The sequence below is a fragment of the Melitaea cinxia genome, chromosome 9 (genome assembly GCF_905220565.1).
Source record: "Melitaea cinxia chromosome 9, ilMelCinx1.1, whole genome shotgun sequence".
In the NCBI taxonomy this organism is placed as follows: Eukaryota; Metazoa; Arthropoda; class Insecta; order Lepidoptera; family Nymphalidae; genus Melitaea; species Melitaea cinxia.
The window spans coordinates 2,462,565-2,489,363 of NC_059402.1; the positions used below are offsets into that span (position 1 = coordinate 2,462,565).

General features: G+C 33.9%; 2 protein-coding genes across 2 annotated transcripts in view; one reads left to right on the forward strand and one right to left on the reverse strand.

Annotated features, from left to right (window-relative positions):
- Positions 1 to 26,111, reverse strand: part of LOC123656548 (lutropin-choriogonadotropic hormone receptor-like) — a 75,009-nt gene extending 48,898 nt beyond the window's left edge. The window contains exon 1 of the mRNA XM_045592217.1: positions 26,048 to 26,111. Coding sequence (XP_045448173.1) covers positions 26,048 to 26,111 — 64 coding nt within the window. The remainder of the gene's footprint in view (positions 1 to 26,047) is intronic.
- Positions 26,112 to 26,302: 191 nt separating this feature from the next.
- The window catches only part of LOC123656549 (CCR4-NOT transcription complex subunit 3), a 30,827-nt gene continuing 30,330 nt past the window's right edge, over positions 26,303 to 26,799 (forward strand). Inside the window, exon 1 of the mRNA XM_045592218.1 lies at positions 26,303 to 26,669. Within this exon, the coding sequence (XP_045448174.1) occupies positions 26,645 to 26,669 (25 nt within the window). The 5' untranslated portion in view covers positions 26,303 to 26,644. The remainder of the gene's footprint in view (positions 26,670 to 26,799) is intronic.

Here is a 26,799-nt window from a genome sequence, read left to right on the forward strand (position 1 = left end):
CGCATGAGGGTAAAATTTTTACGGATGAAACGGCAACGTTTTTGTCGATGGCGCTGGAACGGAAATCTAAAGCTTTAGATTTGTATGGTATAATCGAGACTTAAAAATTAGTTTGCCAAAGAAGTTTCACTTCTGACATGTGTACTTTGTACGCACGCACTTTTTTTTTATTTCAACAAGACTCACCATGGCATAGGCGAGGAAATTCATTTACATGTTTAAAACTATTTTATTTGAGATTTTATCACTCAGAGTAATTGAGATGTATGTGTACGATTTTCAGCCTTTTTTTTAGTAATGTTACCTGATAAATGTACCAGCTGCCTATTTTAGTTTTAACAAAGTAATGTAAATAAAATTTACTTTATATTTATGTTCAAAGGTAGTTTTATATAAAAAATTATATTGGTTTTCAAGATGTAGATATACTTTTTGTATACTATAAAATTAAAAAAATAAATACTCACCCAATAAAACTAAGCACACTACAAATATTTGATATTTTCTTCGCGAAAACATTTTATATAAATCACTAATAATACGCAGTTAAAAAATGTATATTTCCACTTAACCTATAGCTATTTCTTACGAACAGTCCTCATTATTAATTATTTGTTACAAAATAACTGCAACATTATTATTTACTTTTATAGTTTATATTCACTACCTCCGTAATATATTTATTTCCAAACTTATAACACTTATTAAAAATACAAAATTATGTATGAAATTATACATTTAAATAAAACAATTTTTTATTTGAAGAAAGTTCTTATAAGTCATGTATTTAATTAATATAAAAATATCTTTTAATTACGTGGAATCGTAATCAAACTTCTAAATCCCTTCGTGATAAACGTGCGGTACGACCATTCGCGACAAAATTACGCGCCAAACTGGAGTTTGTTGGCTGATTAAGAATCGTTTTTTTTTTCAGACTGAAACGTATCTTGAAGTCGTGTGTGTTTTTCTTTTAAAGAAATACATAAATATCACTTATTTACAATAAATTAACTCATATGAATAATTTTATTTCTAAATAATTAATTATTTCTGTATAAGTCACGTTTCAAATGTAGTAAATATGCTAATATAGACTAAAAAAAATAACGAGCCCCTATGAGTTGTGGAGTTTTATCTTTTAGAAATTTTTATTTCTGCCAAGGTACACGGAATTTCGATTACAAAAGGCACATATCTATGAATAGGTAGTCATAAGAATAAATAATTTCACCACGTACCTAGTCCATATCAGTTTCATGATAGCACCAACTTTTAGTCTTCTCCCCTTATATGCTATCCTATGTGATATGAGCCGGATCTAGTACGGCAAAACGAAGAAAATAAAATTACTTTACATAAAATAAACAATGTAACGTACTCCTATTTTTCCACTATAACTCACGTGAGGTAATATAGGTAATACGTCGTATTTATTGGGTAACAATCCTCACAACTATCTCATCAAAGTCGACACCTCCTACTTAAAATATATATCTACTTACATATATGCTTTTGTACATAATTATATGTGTGAGTTTACAATTTTGAAATGTCTTAATCCGTTGTTAATGACATTTAATTTTATAACGCTTCAGCCTGTATTATCCCACTGTTGGGTAAAGGCCTCTTGCCCCATGTAGGAGAAGGATCAGAGCTTAATCCACCACGCTGCTCCAATGCGGGTTGGCGGATATATTCCCTACTATGAGTAACGATCGCTATCAGGTGTACATGATAACAACCGGGACCGACGGCTTAACGTGCTCTCCGAGGCACGGTGGGGAGACCCACAAGGACTGCACAAACACCCAGACCATGGCAAACATCTGTATGGCCAATACAAATGTATGTCATGTGCGGGGATCGAACCCGCAACCGCCAGCGCAACCGACACAATCCATAGCTGTGACCGCTGCGTCAACGCGGCGTCATTTAATTTTATAACCTTACTGCGTTATTAACTCTATTAATTTATGTGGATTATATTATTTTATAAATAATTATTAATTATCTTAAAATAAACTCGGTTAAATTTTTAAGAGAAATGTAGTAATTCATAATAATTTATTCTTTAATTAATTTATTTTTTATTTATTTATTTAATTATTTATTATAATTAATGATGATTAAATAAATAAATGAATTAATAAAAAAGTTTTTTAAAACATTAAAAAAAAAACAAACATTAAATAACATTATTTTGTTACAGATACTTAACTCACAACTATAGCAAATGCGGATATTGTCAAACATATTTAGCACATTTACCACCTTATCTTGATGTTAGCAAATGGGAATGAATATTTAAATCACTATTATAGTTAAGCTTTATAGTTATTCTTACTTTTTTAAATGTAAGCTTGGTATCCCGTGTGTGCAAACAATTACGGTCAGTACCAAAGTAACTTACTGAAAGTAATAATTTAACTGAGGTAGGGCACAGCAGGAATTTCCTGCCTAAAATATGGAGCAGCCCGACTGAGGTAGTAAGTACCTCGACCTTACATACATATAGCTACATTTTTTTTTCAATAAACATACTTATAAATATATAAATAAATATTTATATTACATCCAGACCCGGGGTGGGAATCGAACCCACAACCCTCGGAGCAGAAAGCAGGGACACTACAAATTGCGCCAACGGGCTAATCAGAAATAATATTGTTCTCGAGCAGTGTCGTGTTCCTGTTACTCCCCGTAAGGTAGAGCTCCTAGGGAGCGTCGAGGGTCGGATCGGAAGCTTGTTGCAAGCGTATCTATACTAATATTATAAAGCTGAAGAGTTTGTTTGTTTGTTTGTTTGTTTGAACGCGCTAATTTCAGTAACTAATGGTCCGATTTGAAAAATTAATTCAGTGTTAGATAGCCCATTTATCGAGGAAGGTTATAGGCTATATATCATCACGCTAAGACCAAAAAGAGCGGAGCACCAATGAAGAATGTTTCAAAATCGGGGGTTCTTTTTTCCTTTTGAGAGCTTCCGCTGCGGCGTGCGTTGTGAAAACAGTTTAAGTTTCGCAATAATTATGTATGACGGAATTGATCCTCTTTAAAAGTTCTAAAAAAAGTCCGCGACAGCATATATCTATCTTTTAAGGTTGGCTCACTATTAACCTTTTTTATGCTAACTGAGGTAGGGCACAGCAGGAATTTCCTGCTCAAAATATAGAGCAGCCCGACTGGGGTAATACCTCGACCTTACAGAAGATCACAGCTAAATAATACTGTTTTCAAGCAGTATTGTGTTCTTGTTGGTGAGTAAGGTGACCAGAGCTCGTGGGGGGATTGGGGATTGGGTCGGCAACGCGCTTGCGATGCTTCTGGTGTTGCAGGCGTCTATAAGCTACGGTAATCTCTTACCATCAGGTGAGCCGCACGCTTGTTTGCCGACCTAGTGATATAAAAAAAAGACAAGGTGATGATTAAGACAGCGGGAAGGCTCAGGACTGGACGGTGTGGTGAATTATAGGGGAGACCTATGTCTAGCAGTGGACTGTTAAGGGCTGATGGGTGAAGATGATAAAAGTCTAAAATCGGAACATAAATTAACACTTGCCATTCATATCGGTACTGTAAATACTGATATAGTAGTATACATATATTTTACATAATCAGTTCAGCGTTCTCTCAGCGTCACCGAGCATTTGCGTCACTAATCATTAGCATCACTGAGTGTTAGCGTCACTGAACGTCAGCAACAATTGTAAAATCTCCCAAATATCCGCTATTTACTAATTTTGACTAATGTCCCAACATGAGCCCGAACCCTAACATGTAAAAAATAACTTTGTTTTGCCTTACCTCCTATACTGACCACTTTTCTCGCTATACTTGATTCAAACGCATCAATTGTGGTTTGTGACAATTGTCCGTAATGGATCACCCGGTTTTAGCAGATCATAATATTGGTCTTAGCAGATACAACCAACAACAACATTACCTTCAAAAAATTAATAATTGTTTTTGGTAATGATACTGCAGTTATTAACAACGATTGAAGACCTTAACGTACGCTTTTTTCATCTTCGAATTGTCACAGAATATCTACTTTTCATTTTCTGTCATGAGCAGATGCAAAAACTCTTTCTTTTTTGCCTTTGAAGCAGTTGTACACAAGTGAAAAATCATCTTCTAATCAATCATCGACTCTCGTCTTCAGTTCATAAGGCGCGCAATTGCCTTGGTTTTAAATTATCCCATGTGCTTTAATAGTGAACGTGTTTATTGTGTTACTACAAGTTATTATGAAGGCTTTACTTATATTTGAAGCTATTTAATATTTGAATTTTATCGAATATTGTGTCCAATTTTTTTCATCGAATTCTTTACAATTCCTTGGCCATGATTTTTTAACAATAAAATGACCACCCTTGTCACACACACGTCGATCACTTTCTCTGTGTAATTTATCAGTAACAACATTTTATTACTGTAAGGTTACAAGCATTATATGGGCTTCGTATATTCAAATTAAAGCAGCAAAGTAAAATAACCTGCAAATGCCACAAATTAGAATAAATTTTGTACAGTTTCCAGCCATTTAAATCAAATATTTAAAAATTCAAAGCAATATATACTGTATATTATTTACAGATGTGTAAGCCTTTCAAAAATCACAGCAATATTCTATGCCTAAACAACAGACTTGACACAATCGAAGCAATAATTAAAAATGGACAGAATTAATTTGTACGCCCAATAAAACAAACATGTTTTTACAAATAACGTTTTCGACTGGGCAACTTAATGCAAAAAAAAAAACAATAAAATAATTTAAACGAAACATTAAAATACAAGTTAATTATATAATTCATAATTAGAAAAGCTGTGTGTTATTGTATTATGATAAATATTTTAGTGCCATTATAAAATTGTGTGGAATTATTTATCAAAAAGTTTGCGTTCCAAAGATAACTTATCTGGGTTTAAACTTTAAAATATCATAAGAATAATAATTAAATTGAATGAATGAACAAAAACAGATGACAAATAGTTATTTTTTCGTGTTAAGTAATTTGTTCAACAGTTGACTTCTTACTTTGACTTCAGAAACGTAAATATGTGAAAGTTAAAAAAATTACTAGACTAAAAATATATATACTTTGTACCGATTCCTGTTTAATCAGTCATCAATCAGTTTTTCCTGTTTAATCATACTCCTCCGAAACGCCTAGACCGATTTTTATGAAATTTTGTGTGCATCTTCCAACAGCTATTTTTTATACCTCTAAGTTATAAGGGGTTAGGGGGTTAGTGACATATAGGGCAAAACAACGTTTGCAGGTTCAGCTAGTATATATATCATTAAATTACATTAGCTTAGCTACATTAGCGTTAATTCCTAAAGACAAAAGTATCATAGTGAAATTGACTACTACTAAACATAGGATAACAATGAAGCCATTTAGTTTTTAACCGACTTCCAAAAAAGGAGGAGGTTCTCAATTCGACTGTAATTTTTTTGTTTTTTTTTATGTATGTTACATCAGAACTTTTGACCGGTTAGACCGATTTCGACAAATTTTGTTTTAATCGAAAGGTGGTGTGTGCCAATTGGTCCCATTTAATTTATTTGAGATCTAACTACTATTTTTCGAGTTATATCTAATAATGCGTTTTTACTTGACGCTTTTTTCGTCGACCTACGTTGTATTATACGGCATAACTTTCTACTGGATGTACCGATTTTGATAATTCTTATTTTGTTGGAAAGAAGATATCCCTAATTTAGTACCATGATAAGGAAACCAGGATCTGATGATGGGATCTCAGAGAAATCGAGGGAAACTCTCGAAAATCCGCAATAACTTTTTACTGGGTGTACCGATTTTAATAATTTTTAATTTAATCGATACCTGATGTTTGTCATGTGGTCACATATAAATTTTATTGAGATCTGATAACTACTTTTTGAGTAATCTTTGATAACGCGTAGTTACTTGACTATTTTTGCGTCGATCTACGTTGTATTACTCGTCGATGTAATTGAAGTCCGTTTTTTTTTCGTTTGCGAGAAAACACAATTATTGGATGAGAAAAATAATTAAGAAATTAAATAAATTATTAAATATTTAGAATTCCTAATGTGAGGGTAACACAAAAATAAAATCGTACATATTAAAATAATTAATGTTTAAAAACTGTACACAGACCAACATAATAAATATAACACAGTTTAATGACTAAACAGGATGAGATGTTTGAATAAATTTTTACTATCACAGCTAATAAAAACAGCTATTTAATAAACATTTTTTATATTTTTGACATTTAAACGTCTTACTTACCGCGCAGTCGGAAAGACGAAAATTTTAAGATGTAACTAAATATGATTCTGTTTATTTTAAGAAGTTGAGAAAATGTTTTAAGAAGTCTCAAGCTGCCCAGTTTTAAAGTTTTAGGTAACCAAACCCATTCTTTGTCATCACGCTGCTTCAAAATTACATACACAAACAAACACACACACACACACACACACACACATATATATATATATATATATATATATATATATATATATATATATATATATATATATATATATATATATATATATATGCCCGTGGCTTCGCCTGCGTTGAAGTCAGTATGTCACAAAGTTTTCCCGGCAAACTTGCAGTGAAACTCTCATCAAAATCGGCTTTGCCGTTCCGTAAACCTTCCTCTTGAAGCCCTCTCTCCATTAGTGAAACCGCATGAAAATCCGTTCAGTAGATTTTGAGGGAAACGATCACATAAACTTTTGGGGGACTTTGTTTAATAGTACACTAACTGTTGCCAGCGCCTACGTCCGCGTGAAGCTCGCGTCGCGAATTCTAACGAATTCAATGAAATAAAATGGTTCATTGAATTCGTTAGAATTGTGGTATGAAATAATGTAGTAATAATGTATTGTAGTATAAATATGTTTAAAATATACTGCATGCAATTTAGTTTTTCATATGGTTCTACGTAAATATATGCCACGGAATAGCGTAACGCACGCTCCTCCGTGACTTCGTGACGACAGGGGTAAATAAAAAAGTCTCAGTAAGAGTCTAGTAATATAAAGGTTAGGTATTGTAAAAAATATATTTTTTGTACTACTTATAAGTAATCAATATAAATGTTTTTTTAACACATAGGGCTGCAAACGTGGTTATTTTCCTTTAAACCGACCGAATCCGTTCTTAGCGGACGTATACTAACTATAATCTACCGCCCTGCCAAATTTCATCTTTGTCCATCCTGGATGGATAGACCATCCAGCGGTTTTTGAGTTCTCGTGATGTGTGAGTCAGTGACCTGTCTCTTTTATATTAATAGATTACGATGCATTATTTGGACACCTCCGCACCATCTATAGAGCATACATTTTAAATTTCAAGTCTCTTACTTCAAAAATATAGGTCTTTTATACAAACTTCCAACCCCCGTTTTACCCCCTTAGGGGTCGATTTTCGTAAAATCCATTCTTAGCGAATACTTACGTCTTATAAGGAACCTACCTGCCAAATTTCAAGTTTGTAGGTGTTATAGTTTCGGAGATTTCGTGATGAGTGACCTTTCGCATTTATATATAATATATAGATATATAGATATATAGATATAGATGTAGACTAGCTGACCCCGCAAACGTTGTTTTGCCATATATTTTATTAACCCCCTTAATCCCCCCCCTTTTAACTTAGTGGTATGAAAAATAGATGTTGTTCGATTCTCAGACCTACCCAATATGCACACAAAATTTCATGAGAATCGGTCAAGCCGTTTCGGAGGAGTTTAACTACAAACACCGCGACACGAGAATTTTATATATGAGATAAGTCAATTGTCAATAAATAAATAAAATAATAATTATACAGTTTTTTTTTTGTTTGTGACAGTCACAAAGTGTTCATTGCTCGCTATGTAACAAATTAAATGTAATTTTTTTTATTTTCATTGGACCTTTTTCGTTTTAATTTTTCAATATCATAAAATAACTGAGAGTACGGAATGGATAAATGGTTATATAGGTTAGTATAAGTAAATGATTGTTGTGGTGAGTAAGGTGACCAGAGCTCCTGGGGGAGATTCGGGGTAAGGTCGGCAACACGCTTGCAATGCTTCTGGTAATCGCTTACCATCAGGTGAGCCGTACTCTTGTTTGGCGACCTAGTTGTATAAAAAATATTATAAATATTTATCATATCTTATTTTTATCATAACAGTTGGGATAATTTTTTTATATTATCTCATCTGTTATGCTACGAAAAGAGATACATTTTTTCGATTTTGGAATATTTTTATTTTATTAATCGTTGTAGCGTAATATTTTACAGATTGCTTTCGTCAATGAATTGGCTCTCAAATATCATATCATATATTATATTAATACACTTAGGTTAAGATGTTTGCCTTCCTATTTGGGAAAAATCTCACAATTACTCCACATAAATTGTATATCGCACTGTGAGGATTTATGGGTTAAACTTGAACTGCTAAATACCAATGGTCAAACTGATTATTTTTTTATTGACATTTGCACCGTTTATATTCCCCCTCCGGTACAGAAACATATCTTGGAACACTTCATTTTAAATACAAATCATATAATTGATAAACTTAGCTCCTTTAACATAATCGTTCTTGGGGATTTTAACTTGGGTGGTCTGTGTTGGAACTAGACGACTGGCCCCGCACTGACTCCGATAACAACGAATAATTTGTTGAATAACACTTACACAGTATAATTGTTGTAATAATTGTGTTTGCTCGCAAACGAAAAAAAAACCGACTTCAATTACATCGAAGAGTAATACAACGTAGATCGACGAAAAAATAGTAATACTTTATTCGTATTCCATATAACGCGACATTATAAAATTGTAGAATTATATAATGTTCTACTGTTATTTCTAACATTTTGTTAGCGATTGTAGGCAGAAATTTCATAAAAGGCCCGTCGTCGATTCGCGCGAAGCGCTGACATCGCTTATTACGGCGGGTTTTTTAGTTGAAGCGGATTTATATTGAATTACGGTTTATGTCTTTTTTATTAAAAATATGTAATGTTCATGTTTTCACACAGCTCCGATGCACGACTGGAGTTTACCCCTTCAGATCAACTGTCTAAATAGGCACAAAAAGGCTTACTACCTAGTCTAAGAAATATATTATTACTATATCAAATTGTAAATAAATGAATGCAATAACGCCATCTATCGGAACCTAATTGCGTTATTAGAAAACGTCTGAACGTCATCTCTAACAAGGTCATTCGTTCAGTAGATTTTACTGTTCAATTTTTTCATTCCGGGGCCTTAAATGAAAATCGATTCTTAAGGAGAAAACTCCAAAAACAGTCAAGTAAATACGCCATATCAGATATAGCTCAAAAAGTTCGAGTCAAATCTCAATTATATTTAAATGGGACCACATGACAAGCACCACCTATCGATTAAAAAAAGAATCATCGATATCGGTCCACCCAGTAAAATAGTAATGAGGTTAATATAACGTTGGTCGACGTAAAATAGCCAAGTAAATACCCAGTATTAGCGATAACTCATAAATTAAAAGCTCAAATATATTTATAACGAATAAACTGCTACTCTCTACTCTAGTGGAATATTGTAATTTGATCGATAGTGAACGAAGTAATTTCATAACATTTTGATAGATGGCGTTGTGGCAAAGTATTGAACATGACCACAGTCGTCTTAACATCGTCATGTAAATACGTGTCATCAAAGATTACTCAAAAATTGCTCATTATATCTCAATCATATTTAAAACGGACGACATGACAAGTATTAGCTTTTGATTTATACAAAAAAGATCAAAATCAGTGCACCCAGTAAAAAGATATAACGTATAATACAACGTAGGGTGACGAAAAAACCGTCAAGTAAATACGCAATATTAGATATAACTCACAAATTACGAATCAAATCTCAATTAAATTTGAATGGGACCACGTGACAAATAGTAGCTTTTAATTTATATAAGAAACGTCAAAATCGGTGCACCCAGTAAAAAGTTATGAGGTATAATACAACGTAAGGTGACGAAAATAATGTCAAGTAAATACGCGTTATCAAAGATTAATCAAAAAGTAGTTATCAGATCTCGATAAAATTTATATGTGACCACATGATAAACATCAGCTTTCGATTAAAGTAAAAATTATCAAAATCGATACACCCAGTAAAAAGTTATTGCGGATTTTCAAGAGTTTCTCTCGATTTCTCTGGGATCCCATCATCAGATCCTAGTTTCCTTATCATGGTACCAAACTAGGGATATCCCCTTTCCAACAAAAAAAGAATTATCAAAATCGGTACACCCAGTAGAAAGTTATGTGGTATAATACAACGTAGGTCGACGAAAAAAGCGTCAAGTAAAAACGCATTATTAGATATAATTCGAAAAGTAGTTGTTAGATCTCAAATAAATTTAAATGGGACCAATCGGCACACACCACCTTTCGTTTCAAACAAAATTTGTCGAAATCGGTCTACCTGGTCAAAAGTTCTGATGTAACATACATAAAAAAAAAAAAAAAAAAAAAAAAAAAAAAAAAAAAAAAAAAAAAAAAAAAAAAATACAGTCGAATTGAGAACCTCCTCCTTTTTTGGAAGTCGGTTAAAAATAATAAAAATCGCTTTTTAGACCTAGTAATTAGCTCTCTGGTTATCTCCCAATTGAGCGAAAGCAAGGACCCTCTTTCCGGGATAGAACCATTACACCCTCCTATTGAGTTTTCCGTTAAAATTAACTTTCAGGAAAAGCTCGAATCTTGTATCGGGGCTAGATTCCGCTTCTACAAAGCTGACTATGACAAAATTACAAGTGCCCTGAATAATATTCTTGGGAGAAGAAATTGTCGAGTTATGATTGCTGTTCTGAGAATTATCATTGCTAAACATGTGCCCAAATCCAAAACACGGTTATGACGGCTATGGTTTTCTGCAGCACTGATAAAAGTCATCAATGAAAAATTTAAATATCGTAAAAATGGCAACCCTCGTGATTTAATTACTTTTAAGTTGCTCAGGGAGCGTTGCGCGAATCTTTTTAATCTAAACTATAAATTGTATTTGAATAGCCTGGAAACAACTTTGTCTTCAACCCTAAACTTTTTTGGAGCTTTATCAAGCGCAAAAAGGGTAAGTCAATTTCCTATCCTGCCACGATGTCCTCAGATGGCGAAGTGGCTTCTTCCGGACCTGGACAGATATAATATCATAAACAACGGTTCGATATTAAACAGGTTTGTTATTTTTGTTGGCGTCCTGTCGTGTTGGCGCATTGACGCGTTGGCACGTTGGCGCATTGGCGTGTTGGCGCATTGGCGTATTAGCGTGTTGGCCTGTTGGCGTGTAGGCGTGTTGGCGTGTTGGCGTATTGGCACATTGGCGTGTTGGCGTGTTGGCGCATTGGCGTGTTGGCGTGTTGGCGTGTTGGTGTATTGGCACATTGGCGTGTTGGCGTGTTGGCGTGTTGACGCATTGGCGTATTGGCGTATTGGCGTATTGGCGTATTGGCGTATTGGCGTGTTGGCGTGTTGGCGTATTGGCGTGTTGGCGTATTGGCACATTGGCGTGTTGGCGTGTTGGCGCATTGGCGTATTGGCGTGTTGACGTGTTGGCGTATTGGCGTGTTAGCATATTGGCGTGTTGGACTGTTGGCGTATTGGCACATTGGCGTGTTGGCGCATTGGCGTATTGGCGTGTTGACCTGTTGGCGTGTTGGCGTGTTGGCGTATTGGCACATTGGCGTGTTGGCGCATTGGCGTATTGATGTGTTGGCGTATTGGCGTGTTGGCGTGTTGGCATGTTGGCGTATTGGCGTGTTGGAGTGTTGGCGTGTTGGCGTGTTGGCGTGTTGGCGTGTTGGCATGTTGGCGTGTTGGCGTATTGGTGTGTTGGCGTGTTGGCGTATCGGCACATTGGCGTGTTGGCGTATTGGCGTGTTGGACTGTTGGCGTGTTGGCGTATTGGCACATTGGCGTGTTAGCGTATTAGCACATTGGCGCATTGGCGTGTTGGCGTTTTGGCGTGTTGGCGTATTGGCATATTGGCGTGTTGGGGTGTTGGCGTATTGGCGTATTGGTGTGTTGGTGTATTGGCATATTGGCGTATTGGCGTGTTGACGTGTTGGCGCATTGGCGTATTGGAGTGTTGGCGTATTGGCGTGTTTAAGTTAAGCGGACAATAAAAAAAATGTTGATGTTTCCGATTTTAGTAATTTTCCAATATGCAATGAAACAAAACTAATGAATGAAAATTATTGCTAACGGGCGTCAGATGTAGCCCGGACGACGACCACTGACTACTGCGCTCAGTCAGGCGTTATACACATTATATAATTTATATGTAGAAAGCCGGTAGAGATAAGTCTAGAAGAAGTCTCTTCCAGCTCACCTGCGGTAGTTGTTTTATTTATTTTTATTTTATTACTGGACTTTCATTTGGACAAAATATCTGTGTTGTTACGGCAATAAAATATATAACTGCCCCCTATCTTTCCGTGGGTGTCGTAAGAGGCGACATAACATAGAGAACAAACAAGAGGATAACATAGTTCCACTACCACCTTGGAACTTAAAAAGCCGACCGGTGGCGGGATAACCATCCAACTGCTGGCTTTGAAATACACAGGCTGAAGACGGACAGCAGCGTCTTCGGTGCGACAAAGCCAGCCCTGCGGTCACCAATCCGCCTGCCCACCGCGGTGACTATGGCAAACACACATGAGGAGCTTGAACTTGCGGAGGCCTATGTCCAGCAGTAGACTGTATCAATTAAAGTGAAGATGATGATGATGATGAACATGGAATCGACTATCTGTTTAAGCGTTATATCAAGTCAGTCAGTCAGTCCACTGCTGGACAAAGGCCTCACTGAGTTCGCGCAAGACATCCCGGTTTTCCGTAATATAACAATATATTTATATATAATTACTAGCTGTGCCCGCGGCTTCGCCCGCGTTTAAATCAGTGAGTCACAAAGTTTTCCTGGCAAACTTCCAGTGAAACTCAAAATCTCATCAAAATCGGCTTAGTCGTTCCGTAAACCTTCCTCTTGAAGCCCTCTCTCCATTGGTAAAACCGCATGAAAAGCCGTTCAGTAAATTTTGAGGGAATCGATCACATACACTTTTGGGGACTTATTGTTATAATACACTAACTGTTGCCCGCGACTACGTTCGCGTGGTTATGAAGATATGCATTACTATCAAGGTGCTTAAGCAAATTATTTATAACAACCGGCAATCTTACGTAGATCGTCGGTCCGACGGGCCGGAGGATGTCCCACACTGAATTTGCCAAGACGCGGTCTCCACTCGAAGACCCGTCTACTACAACGGCCATCGGTCCTGCGACACAGATGACCAGCCCACTGCCAATTCAACTTGCTAATTCTGTGGGCTATGTCGGTTACTTTTGTTCTCTCGCGGATAGTCTCATTTCTAATCCTATCTTTGAGAGAAACTCCAAGCATAGCCCGTTCTATTGCACGTTGAGCGACTTTAAATTTGTGGACCAGTCCCTTCGTCAGTGTCCACGTCTCGGCTCCGTATGTTAAAACAGGCAGGACGCACTGCTCGAAGACTGTTGTCTTCAAGCATTGCGGAATCCTCCTGTCGGCCTCCTTCTCGAAGTTGTTGCGGTCTAGTTGGATTGTATGGCCTAGGTAAATATAATCCTGAACAACTTCGAGAAGGGTACTATCGACCGATACCGGTATCGGTATGACTTGGTTGTTAAACATAACTTTCGTTTTGTCCAAGTTCATACAGAGACCGAGACGCTGGGAGGACTCGTTTAGGCCGGCCAGCATTTGGCCTAACTCATCCAACGTCTCCGCAAAGATGACTATATCGTCGGCGAAACGAAAGTGAGAGATGAATTCACCGTTGACGTTAATGCCTCGTTCTCCTTAACCTAAGGTCTTAAAGACATCCTCCAGCGCAGTGTAGTGCATAGTAGAGTAACACTGATAGTTATAGCAACCGTGCGAAGCCGGGGTGGGTCGCTAGTATACAAATAAAATTAAGGCTATACTTGCGTGAAGCCAGGGACTGCTTGTAGAGGATAGGTAAAGTAACAAATTAAATCAATATTTGTTTTCTAACATAGGTACACATATCCACACAGTTAATTAAAATTTCGCTCTTTATACCTCACTGGATAAAAAGTAATTATGCTTTACTTTTACTAGACAAAGGGCTATAATTATTACATTAGCGATTTTGGAAAAGTATAAAACAATAACAAACCAATTAAAGATGGTTACGTGTCTTGAAACTAGTTGTAATTTAGCTTAAAATCAATTTTTAACGTGAAATACCGTTTAGGATTAAGTTTAAATTGTCTCCTACGAGTAACCTTTGTCCAGGAGTGGGAAATATATAAAAGCTGTATCGTTTCATTTTAGTAAAGTAGATTTATTTACGAAAATTCTATTTTACATACCTAGGAGTACACGCGTTCATGCTTGCATCATTTACGTTTTTGTTTCAAAACTTTTTAAAAGGGTTTTTTTAGAACAAATTGGATAGTGTTGACGGTTTTAAAAGAATAGCCATTAGAGTTTTTCAGTTTCATTTATTATTATTATTTTACTGTATACTGGTTACGTGGACTGCAATACGCTGAACTGACTGACTGGCTATTTTATATTAAGTGACACTTTAAAATATATCGATTGTCAAGTGATAATAAATGGATTAATTATTTGTTGACATATAACTTGGATTACAAAAAATATTATCTGATCAAAAATTATGATTGCATGATTATGTTTTGTTTTATACAAATAATGTTATTTTTAGCTATTCATACCTATTCATACAGATATATTTATAATTATGAAAGTTTGTGTATGAAAGCTGTTAAGTAGTAAATAGGACTTCAGCTTACATCTGTTAAATTGTCTTCAAAATTGACTGACTGATATTTTCTAATAAATGAAAATAAACCTGCATAATAACCTACGAGAAAACCAGCATATATATCTACGTATAAATAAAATAATAAGCTTTTTTTGTCCGTCACTATATGTATAATCGATTGAAATGAAATCGCAAGCTACCACCCACAGTATTATCATCTTCGTATATACTAGTTTCTGGTGGCTTTACTCACTTTGACATCATTGCTACTAAATACCCCACAAATCATTTAATTTGTCAATAACTCAAGAACCAATTTGAAAGAACGAGGCTTCAATGCTACATCAACGAATATTATTTTGATGTCTACTAATAATATTGAGCATTTAATATTCTATTACTTAAAATATTTAGCTTACATACAAATATAACTCACCTTACATTTTTTTACCGCTTTTCAGAAAAAAAGGAGGCTCTCAATTCTAATGTATTTTTTTATCTATGTTACTGCAGAACTTTTTACTGGTTGGACCGATTTCGATTATCTTTTTTTTAATCAAAAGGTGGTACTTATAATATTTTATAACTCCATTTAAATTTAATCGAGATCTGAATAAGTACTTTTCGAGTTATATCTAATAATGCGTATTTACTTGACTATTTTTTCGTAGTCCTTCGTTGTGTTTGTTATACATCATAACTTTTTATTGGGTGCACCGATTTCGATAATTCTTTTTTTAATCGAAAGCTGATGCTTGTCTTGTAGTCTCATTTAAATTGGATCGAGATATGATTACTACTTTTTGAGTAATGTTTGATAACGTACGTTAACGTATTTACTCGACTATTTTTTCGTCTACCTATGGTGTATTACTAATCAATGTGATTGAAGTCGGGTTTTTTGGAACGAAGTTCCTTACGGCAGGCTCGACATTTGGCTGGGCGACCGAACTGAGAAAAATGTGATGCTAAAACCGTAAGAAAAGTATATAACGGAAGTAACGTAATATCAGTCACACGACTGTATAATGTGACGTTTGTAAAACTAAAATCTTACTAGTAAACTTTTTTTAAATTATTTATGTAATTTTATAATGTCGACAAAAATAAATAAAGCCATATATTTTTTTTAATTCACTTAATAGTTTGAATTATTATTATTGAATATTTATTATTTTGTTTGATTTATTTTATTTTACGGTATTTGTTATTTTCTAAAATACTAAATTTCCTAAATACTTTTATGTACTTAATTAAAAACCAATCAACAAAATTAAAAAAAAACAAGAACTAGAAAATATATATATAAAATTCAGCCTTTTTTTCAAATTGTGTTGCTTTTATACTATCCGAAGGAACTTCGTTCCTACCTGGTGTCCCATGACACCACATAATTTTTTTGTTTGTGAATAAACGCAATTATATCAAACCCAAATTTAAAATAAGTACATTGTTGTTATCTTCCAACATATGTATTTATAACAAACAATCTATTCCCGTACTATATCTTTATGATGTACGCTTTTGATGACGTAAATGAATAATGTTATTCTTTATTTTATTTAAATATCTTATTATCGATGCTATCGGTATTTGAGAGAACAAAATAATGTTTTTACTTTTAGCTGAACCGCGTCAAGATTAGACGTCTCGTCTATATAAATACACACTAATACGATAAATATTATTTTCCTTTATTTACACAATTACGCCACTCAGTATCATACATCTAATTTCCGATTCCATTAATAATTGTATTTGCTAGCAAACGAAAGACAACCGATTTTAATTATATCGACCAGAAATCTGTCTATTAATACGTGAAACAAAAACTTTGTACTTCTTTTTACGCAAATTGCGCGAACGCGGAGGAGTATGAAACGTACACTTATCTATACACATAATAAAAGTCAAAGGAAATAATATCAATAGATATAAATTAATATATATATATAGGAATAATAATAGATATAATATATAGATATATAGGAAAAATAATAGATATAAAAAGGAAATAATATCAATAGTCAAAGGAATAAGGAAAGTCAAAACTGTACATTGAATATTTTTTTAAAAGAAACTTGTGGTGTGATCTACAGTCGATACCGAAGCCAAAAATATAGTTTTTAGAATTTTTGTCTGTTTGTCTGTATGTATGTCCAGGATAAACTCAAAAAGTACTGCATGGATTTACTTCAAATTTGGCACGAATATTATTAAGAAGTCGAGTCAACATATAGGCTACAAATTATCACGCTATCACCTAAGTTGTTATTATGTAAATAATACCCATACTATAAGCTAGCTTCACACAATAAATAAAGACATTCTGTAGTATATTTAGTATCAACATTGCACCCGTGCGAAGCCGGGGCGGGTCGCTAGGAGTTTATAAAGAGAAGGAGTGTGAAATGCTAATATTTTTTTTAATATTATGCATAAAAAAATCTATATAAATAAATAAAATTGGAGTGTCTGTCTGTAATATTAAAATAACCGCTTTTTACTAAATGTATATGGATGTAAACACGGTACATATCTATACCAAAAACATTTTTTTCAATTTTTTATTTTGTCTGTTTGTCTGTCTGTCTGTTTGTCTGTCTGTTTGTTCCGGCTAATCTCTGAAACGTCTGTACCGATTTTGACGGGCCTTTCATTGGCAGATAGCTGATGTAATTAGAAGTAACTTAGGCTAGTTTTATTTTGGAAATTTATTTATTTTGTAACTCTGTGACAAAGTCGCGGGCACAGCTAGTCAGCGAATAAGGACCGTAGGATATACCATATCATATGTTTTAACAACAATACCTACTTACAAATTTATATCCGGTAAAAAATTAAAATATCCACATGGTTCGGCAAATTTTTTATTTGCTCAAGATCATACTAAAGACTCACGAATATCCGCTTGTTATTGGATATTTGGCCTGTTTAACTCATATAAATACGCTCTGATACAAATATAACAAATCTTATAAAACCTGCATCTGTTGGCAGTTATACACTTTCAACACAAATTTCTTTTCTAATCATAAAATTATTGTTTATACATTATAATAACAAAACACCGCAAAAAAATCGCAAATGTTTCCGCTGTCTGCTTTTCAGTTTATTGTACCTAAATAACATTAACTTATTATTTTTTACTACAGCGTCATTCCACTACCATAGTTTAACTCAGTAGCATAATTAGATATATTCTTCAAGTAAATAAAATGAAAAGTTCACCAACCCCACCCTAGATAAAAGTAAAAAAAAAAATTAACAAAGAAAAAAAACGGTAAATGGTACTACAATAGGGTATGTTATAACAAAGATACGGATATTATAATTTACGGCTTGATAAGCTGTAAGACCTGTTCGTAAAGATAACGGTCTTTTTTAGATCACTTTATCTAAGGCATTTATTTATATTACATTTTGACGATTTTAACTACCTAAATATATAATAATTAATAATAATTGTGTTTGCTAGCAAACGAAAAAAAAACGACTTCAATCACATCGACCAGTAATATAACGTAAGTAGACAAAAAAATCAAGAAACGCACTAGTCGCCCCTGGGATTTTCGATGGTTCCTCTCGATTTCTCTGGGATACCATCATAAAATCCTGGTTTCTGGTGTTACTACCCTTGGAATATCTTCTTTTCAACAAAAAAAGAATCAGCTAAATCGGTTCACAAACGACGAACATACATAATATATTTATATGTATATACGGTCGAATTGAGTAACCTCCTACTTTTTTGAAGTCGGTTAAAAATAAATAGGTCTTTTCAACACTTATAGAAGATCTTCTTTCCAAAGGTAGGCAACCTTTCAGTTAACAGCCGATTGATATAAATGAGTATATCTATAAAATAAAAATGAGTCGCTGAATGTGTTGCTAAGCGCAAAACTCGAGAACGGTTGGACCGATTTCGCTAATTCTTTTTTTAAAATGTTCCTTGAAGTACGAGGATGGTTCTTACGGAGAGAAAAATTCTAAAAAAAAAAGTAATTTTAAATTTCCTGAAAAAGTCTAAAAACAACACTTCTATACTCCATACAAAAGATTTGTGATAATACTTAAAAGTCAATTTGAACTTTAATACCATACGATAAAGTTTGTGTTAGGCGATACGAAGTTCGCCGGGTCAGCTAGTTTATGATAAATGTATGTATAAATAATTATAAAGTACACCCAAACTTGAGCTGAAAATCAAAAATTTACAGATCGATGTTAAATACCGTTGACAACTACATTACGAATATACGCAAGTATACGCAAAAATGTGTGTGTCAACGCACACACCGACACGTGATTGGAGCTTATTTTACCCCGTAATTACCGTGCTATTTAAAGATGGATGATATTTAATTGCAAATCAAAAATGTTCATTTGTGCTATGGACAAATCCCAATTATAATCAAATAAATTTTTTGCACAGGGAAATTGTTCTAGCGAAATATTTATTTTATTAGCGACAATTTATATTACTGGCGAATCGCTGGAGGTATATTTAATTTTACAGCTTTTTTATGTACGCACATCTAATAAAGACTAGAAGCAAAGTAAATTTATTGCATCATTTTAACAATTTTTTAACCGACTTCCAAAAAAGGAGGAGGTTCTCAATTCGACTGTATTTTTTTTTTTTGGAGTAAAACTTCTTTACGCACGCTTATCTTTGGGAGTAAGCTTCTGGATGCGTGACGGGAGCGTTACAAAATTGTGTCGCGAACGTAGTACGAAAGAGGTGCAAGCACACATTTTCTTGCACATTTTTGTGCAGACCTATTGCTAAAGAAGTTTTAGTGTCTAAAACACATTAGTTTTTTTTTCCACATAGGTACTGCAATTTATCTCAGTGGAAGACATTTTTTTTAAATAATCCAAATATTAATTAACATTAGTATCAAAAATTAATTATAAAACAGCATACGAAAAGTGTGGAACTTTTCGGTAATATTATTGAATTGGAAAAAAAAGGTTTTGATAGAAGAACACATTGAAGACAACTACAAAAAAATAAATTTAATTTGTTATAGTCGAAAGTGATTTAATCTTGACCAATCATTCAAATAGCGCAGTTTAAAAATATACGGCAGTAAGTATTAAAAAAAAAAATAACAACCTAACCCTATGAACTAATCATCTGACAATTGTCTTGCAATGTATCTGTGTATTAGGTATTTATCAGATTTTTTTTATTAGATATTTGATATTATTAGATATTTGTCGCAAGAGAAACGTTGCGCAATAAAACGTCTTTCTAAGGGCAGGTCTCTGCGTCATGCTGACCGTTAGTTTTTCATGCGATTTCACTCCTCCATATTTCTTTCATACCACCGAACTCATTTATTTATATATTTCTCCATACATACAAGCTTACAGAGCTTTTCTCCAGTCACAAGTAAGGTACTCAGAAAAAAAGGAAAAACACAGGTATGTCAAAATTAAGAAAATAATTATAAATGGAGTAATAGACCATTTTATGAGAATACAATAATTAAAATGTACAATGTAAATAAAAACACATTACTGTCAGTGAATTGAATATAAAAAGAATTAAATCTCAATAATTTTGATAAGATATTCATATTCATGGGAGTAAATTCCAAAAACAGTGTTTTCATCTTTAATGGATTAACAGGATCCTATATAGCTTTGTAGGCCCTTTAAAGACTTAAATTTGTTTGTTTTTGGCGGTTCCTAAACTTACAACGTGTTTGTCTAATATTTGTGTATCTATATATTGAATCAACCTTTCCACCCACATAGTCGATGTTGACGCAATAACTTTGTCGGCTCATTACGACGTCAAACTTTTCGATTGAGTTAGACCTACCTATTTGTACAATAACGATTGGTTTACTCTTATTCTACAATGACTACATAATAGTGCTTTTAAGGCCGAATTATTTAATAAAGTAAATTCCAATTTAATTTGTACTTAATGAGCAATATCTTTGTCTAAGATTAAGTTCCTGTTTTCGAACGACTGTAGTTATGACGTCAAAGGTAGGTATATAATATAATTAGGTTTTGATTATTTTTATGTATCGGACATGTATAATCGCCAATTGTGGATCGCTATTTGATGGATAACGGAATACGACAGTTATAAGTTTTTGATTAATTATTCTTTGTTATTTGTGTCCGAGAATCGTGGTTATGGGTAAAAGGTATCTATAGACAAATATTATCAAAAACCCCCTTTAATAATGTTAAGTTTAATTCACGTTTGTAAAGCACCCATTTTAATTACTTCTACCTATTAATTAATATTGTTTTAATTATAAAATTGTTTGTTATTTTGTAAGGCTAACGTTAAGCTAATCCTGACTGTAACTGACACCCGTGTTTGCCAACAGAACCTAATTGAGAATCAATGCTGATGAGCCGCGGAGTAATGGATCTATGACGCAAAACACAGCTAATGAATTACATACAAACAATGTCATATGTTAGGTTATATAAAATAATAATTGTGTTTGCAAGCAAACGAAAAAAAAACCGACTTCAATTATATCGACAAGTAATACAACGTAGGTAGACGAAAAATTTGTGAAGTTTATTTATTTTATTTATTTATTTATTTATCATTAATGTACACCGAAATACCGACACATATAAAGAAAGATACAATAGAAGATGTACAAAGGCGATCTTATCGCTAAATAGCGATTTCTTCCAGATAACCTTTGGGTACTGGACACGATACAGTAGCAGCGGTTAAGGTGTGCACAAATTAAGGAGTAAAAATCAATTATAAATACCTAGATAAAAACTACTATATGCTAAACTTACATAATTATTAAAAAAGAAAAAAAAAACATATAAATAAGTAAATATTTTAGTATATAATGTATGAAACACATATATACGCACATACATACATATAACATACACATACATAATTACATTGAGGCATACATATATTTATATAATAATATGCATAAAAAATAATTAGATACATAAAATATACATTAACAATAATTATTTACTAATAATAATATATAAATATCATACAAATAATAAGTTATTACGTATTATCAAAGATTATTCCAAAAGCTGTAATCAGATCTCGATGAAATTTAAATGTGGCCTTATGATAACATCAGCTTTCGATTAACTTAAAAATCATCAAAATCGATACACCCAGTAAAAAGTTATGCGGATTTTTGAGTTTCCCTCGATTCCTCGGGGATCCCATGATCAGATCCTAGTTTCCTGATTATGATACAACATCAAGGATATCTCTTCTCCAACAAAAAAAGAATTATCAAACTCGGTACATCCAGTAGAAAGTTATGCGGTATAATACAACCTAGGTCGACGAAAAAAGCGTCAAGTAAAAACGCATTATTAGATATAACTCGAAAAGTAGTTGTTAGATCTCAAATAAATTTAAATGGGACCAATTGGCACACACCACCTTTCAATTAAAACAAAATTTGTCGAAATCGGTCTACCCGGTCAAAAGTTCTGATGTAACATACATAAAAAAAAATACAGTCGAATTGAGAACCTCCTCCTTTTTTGGAAGTCGGTTAAAAAATAATTAGCTGACAAACAATAATACTAAAAACAAGACAATGTGGCATTAATAAATATAAAAACATTAAATTTATTTCTCATAACATATTATATGTTAATATGTTATTTTTAATTAAACAATTGTAATCTCAAGCTCTGTTCATGGCGAAAATACAAATAATATAAGCCCTTATAACCTATTTAAGTATCTATACACACACAATGAAAATAACTAAAACATACCTACCTATTTATTGCACAATAACATACGCATTGTAAACTTTAAACTTATAATCAGTCTTCCGTTACATAATAAAATAGCAAATTTTTAAAGTCGAATAATAATAATTGTTGTATAGAAAAAGTAATAAACATAACATTTTTGCTGATTTACAGCGTGAAGACAAAAAAAAACTTTGTTTTGTTTTTTTACTTTAACACTAACGTCACTAACCATATTTATAATAATCACGATTATATGTTATATATATGATATAAACTTTAACTATCGGATACCGATATCCATCAAATAGCGTTATCCACGAATGGTGCAACGGACCCTAAAAACATTTACATTTAAATATTTCAACATGCGTGGTCCGGTGTGCGTTGTTGTGGGCTTCTAAAAACATAGTCACGCTTGACGAAGTGCTAAACACATTATTTACTGTCCTTCTAGACCAGAAATATCTTTTGTTTATTTATTTAATACTATTAAGTACCAAAGTTTGTGTCTGCGTGGCGCATTATTTTATAAATCATCATCTGACATACGGAATCAGGATTATTTCATGTCTAAGTAAGTACCTACCGAACGAGCGTAACCTACCGATAATATTTTACCTATAATAAAATGGCGCTTACTTGCCTACAGTAATTTTTAGTGTCGATTATCGAAACATATGTCAGAATTTGTTCTCCTAGTTTCTTATACATAGAGCTCCTTGGGATATTTGAAATTTAACAAACAATTGAGACATAATGGCGAATTTATGTGACAAAAGAAAACAAATTACAGTAGAGTCTGGAAAGTTACATACACACTCACTTCCTACCTTGGAACTTAAAAAGCCGACCGATGGCGGGATAACCATCCAACTGTTGGCTTTGAAATACACAGGCCGAAGACGGGCAGCAGCGTCTTCGGTGCGACAAAGCCAGTACTGCGGTCACCAACACGCCTGCCCAGCGTGGTGACTATGGGCAAAACACATGAGTTCACGCTATTTTTGGCGTAAACTTGTGGATGCCTATGTCCAGCAGTGGACTGTATAGGCTGTAATGATGATGATGACACTCACTTCAGTCTATCGCAGTCCACTGATGGACATAGGCCTCCCCCCGCCCCATCCCGGTTTTTCGCAATCCTCATCCAGGCACCACCGGCGATTTTACATTGATCGTCGGTTCAGCGGGCTGGAGCACAGCGCACAGCACTCCCACGTTGCGTTTGTCAACACGCGACATCCACTCCAGGACACGCCTGCTCCAGCGGCCATCGGTCCTGCGACACAGGTGACCAACTCTGTATAGTCTCATTTCTGATCCTATCTTTAAGAGAGACCCCAAGCATAGCCCGTTCCATTGCACGTTGAGTGACTTTAAACTTGTGGACCAGTCCCTACGTCAGTGTCCACATCTCGGCTTCATATGTTAATACAGGCAGGACGCATTGCTCGAAGGCTTTTGTCTTCAAGCATTGCGGAATCTTCGTAATGAAGACTCGACGAAGCCTGCCAAATGCCGCCCAGCCCAACCGAATTCTTCTATCAGCTTATCGGAAAGTTACGTCAATAATAAAAATAACATTTTCATTGAACATACGTTTTTTTATTCTTCAAGAGCAGCTGAACATTATATAATAGTCTATTTCTAAAAAATATTTACCCGCCACTAGACCAAACTAGTTCTGTTTATTATAAAATATTTACGACCTATGTCCATAGTATTCGTGTGGTTTATTTTCTCTACAATCGTTGTTTGTAATATGTAACAAAATAATATTAATAACCATTCTATACTTTATTTTTATACTCTTAAAAGCTACAATCGCTTCAAAAGTTATTTGTATTTAGAAGGGAATATATAATGGAAGTTCAAGGTAAAGATGAAAATAACTATAAATCATACATTTTATTGAGATCTTATAAAAGAGAATCGCTATGAATGTAGTCTTTAAATAATTTTGAGATCACTGTGCTTTACATACAAGAAGCATATTGAGGGTAAATGTTACTCTGTAAACTTAAAGAAGAGTAGCCCTAGTCCGGCCTCAAGGGGCTCAATGTCGTTTAAAAATACGTCACGAGCAATTTTACCCTTTTGAACCCCTTCCCCCATTTGTCATTTTACGGATAGTGGTTGCGGTGATGACGTTACGACGGTATCTAGCAAATAAGTTTTTTTTATATTGTTCTTTTTTACCAAATAATTCCACTATATTTATGAGATATTTCCTATGACTAATAGTAATTGTGAATCTAAGAGTTAGTTTCTTAATTTAGGCGAAACAGGTCCTAATGGCCTATTCTAGCTCGTTCTGTTAAAGTTTATTCGTAACTTATGTGCTGAATAAACTTTATCCACAATCGGCGAAACCGGCCCTAAATCCTAAAAACAAATATCATTTTTTATTTTAATAATTATTTTTTTTAGATCATTGTTATAGAAAAACGCACGACACGTTGTTATGGAAGACGCAACGACTTTTATGGGAACATTATTATGAAAGCGAGTGAAATCGCGCGGATCGGCTAAAGCGAAAGTGTACTGCTAAAATAGCCGTTATATACCTAATAAATCAGAGTCGATAATTTTTGAAACCAAAAAAATATATATATAGTTATAGTAAAATTTAAACCAAAAAATATTATAACTTTTTTTTCACTTTTTATCTTTTCAAAGGAAGGTTATAAAAGAGACTTCTGTAAAATTGATATTTGAATAAAATGTTCCTGTCTCGCTGTACCTATGCCGCCGCTGCGCCCCGAGCCAAGAAAAGGACAACTGCAGCTCAGACCGTTTTAGGTAGATAATTATTGACCAAAACAGCATTTCATAGTCGACTATTTTCCCCCCTAAACATTTTTTGTTTTGCCATGACTATGTTATTAACTCCCTTAACCTCCCCCCTCCCCTCTTATAACTTAGGGGTGTGAAAAATAGATGTTGGCCGATTCTCAGACCTACCAGATATGCACACACAGTTTCATAAAAATCGGTCCAGCCATTTCAGAGAAGTATAGTGACACGAGAATTTTGTATTTAAGATTAGGCAATATTTCTAGTTTTTGAAGACTCCTACTCCCTATTATTATAAGAATATGAAAAAAAAACCAATGAAGCGAGGTCGTGGCAGTAAAGGTTTTTTTTTAAAAAATATATTTGATTGATCTACTGTCATTCCAACATCCAGGGAGAAAACAGTCGACTACGTTTGTATAGAGAAAGAGCTGGTACCTATACTTTCCTCTTAAGCCCTGGTCTATAAACAAACAGATTAAAAGATAAAAACTTTTTTAAGTGCTCCTCCGCTGTCGACTAAAGTATATTATCGCTACTTTTTATATTTATTTTTTTATTATTCTGATGAAACATTTGCTATATAACGCCATCTTGTGCTGATTAAATAAACCATATGTACGATCCGTACCTTCTAAAGATAAGTTAGGTACCCAGTTCGTATGAGACGACAGCATCACATCACCATCTGTCATTATACTGATGCGACCATTGTTATAAAAATTATGTAATACTTCATTATCTTGTAAGACGTAATAATGTTGTAGTAATATTTGTATAATAATTATCTTATGTTTATATTGTTTAAAAAAATTAAGTAAAAATAACCAAAGATTTTCCTAACAATATGTCAACTTGATACTATTTTGTCTATGCTTTCCTCTATTATTTTGCGCCTGCGCACTTGACTGATGGTCTACGCGACGTACCTAAAATCATATTGTGGAAAATTTGAAGTTTGTTGTTTTAGTGACAACTTATCCATAATTATTTATGAAAGCTTCGCGCTAATTACCATTCCAGGCGCGAGGCAGAATAATTCTGTAGCGGTCAGCCTGGATGCGTTCAGTCACTACAAGTTCGAGCGGTGTACGGTAGCCATCTTGGATTCGAACAAAGCTTCAGATGTGTAGTTTGTCTGTTTATCAATAATTTTTGTGCATTTCCCTGTAAATAGTTTGTATGTTTAGGATATGTATGGAATATTCGTCCACATGTGTAAATAGCTATGGCTGCTTCAAGAAAATTACAAGGTAATTCACAATGTTATCAGGTTAGAGATTGATTGACCCCAACCTATGTAGATACGTGTTCTAGAGTTCTATTGTCCGACCGCGAGGTCCTTGGCTAAGCAGACGAAGCTAGGAAGATACTAATAAATTC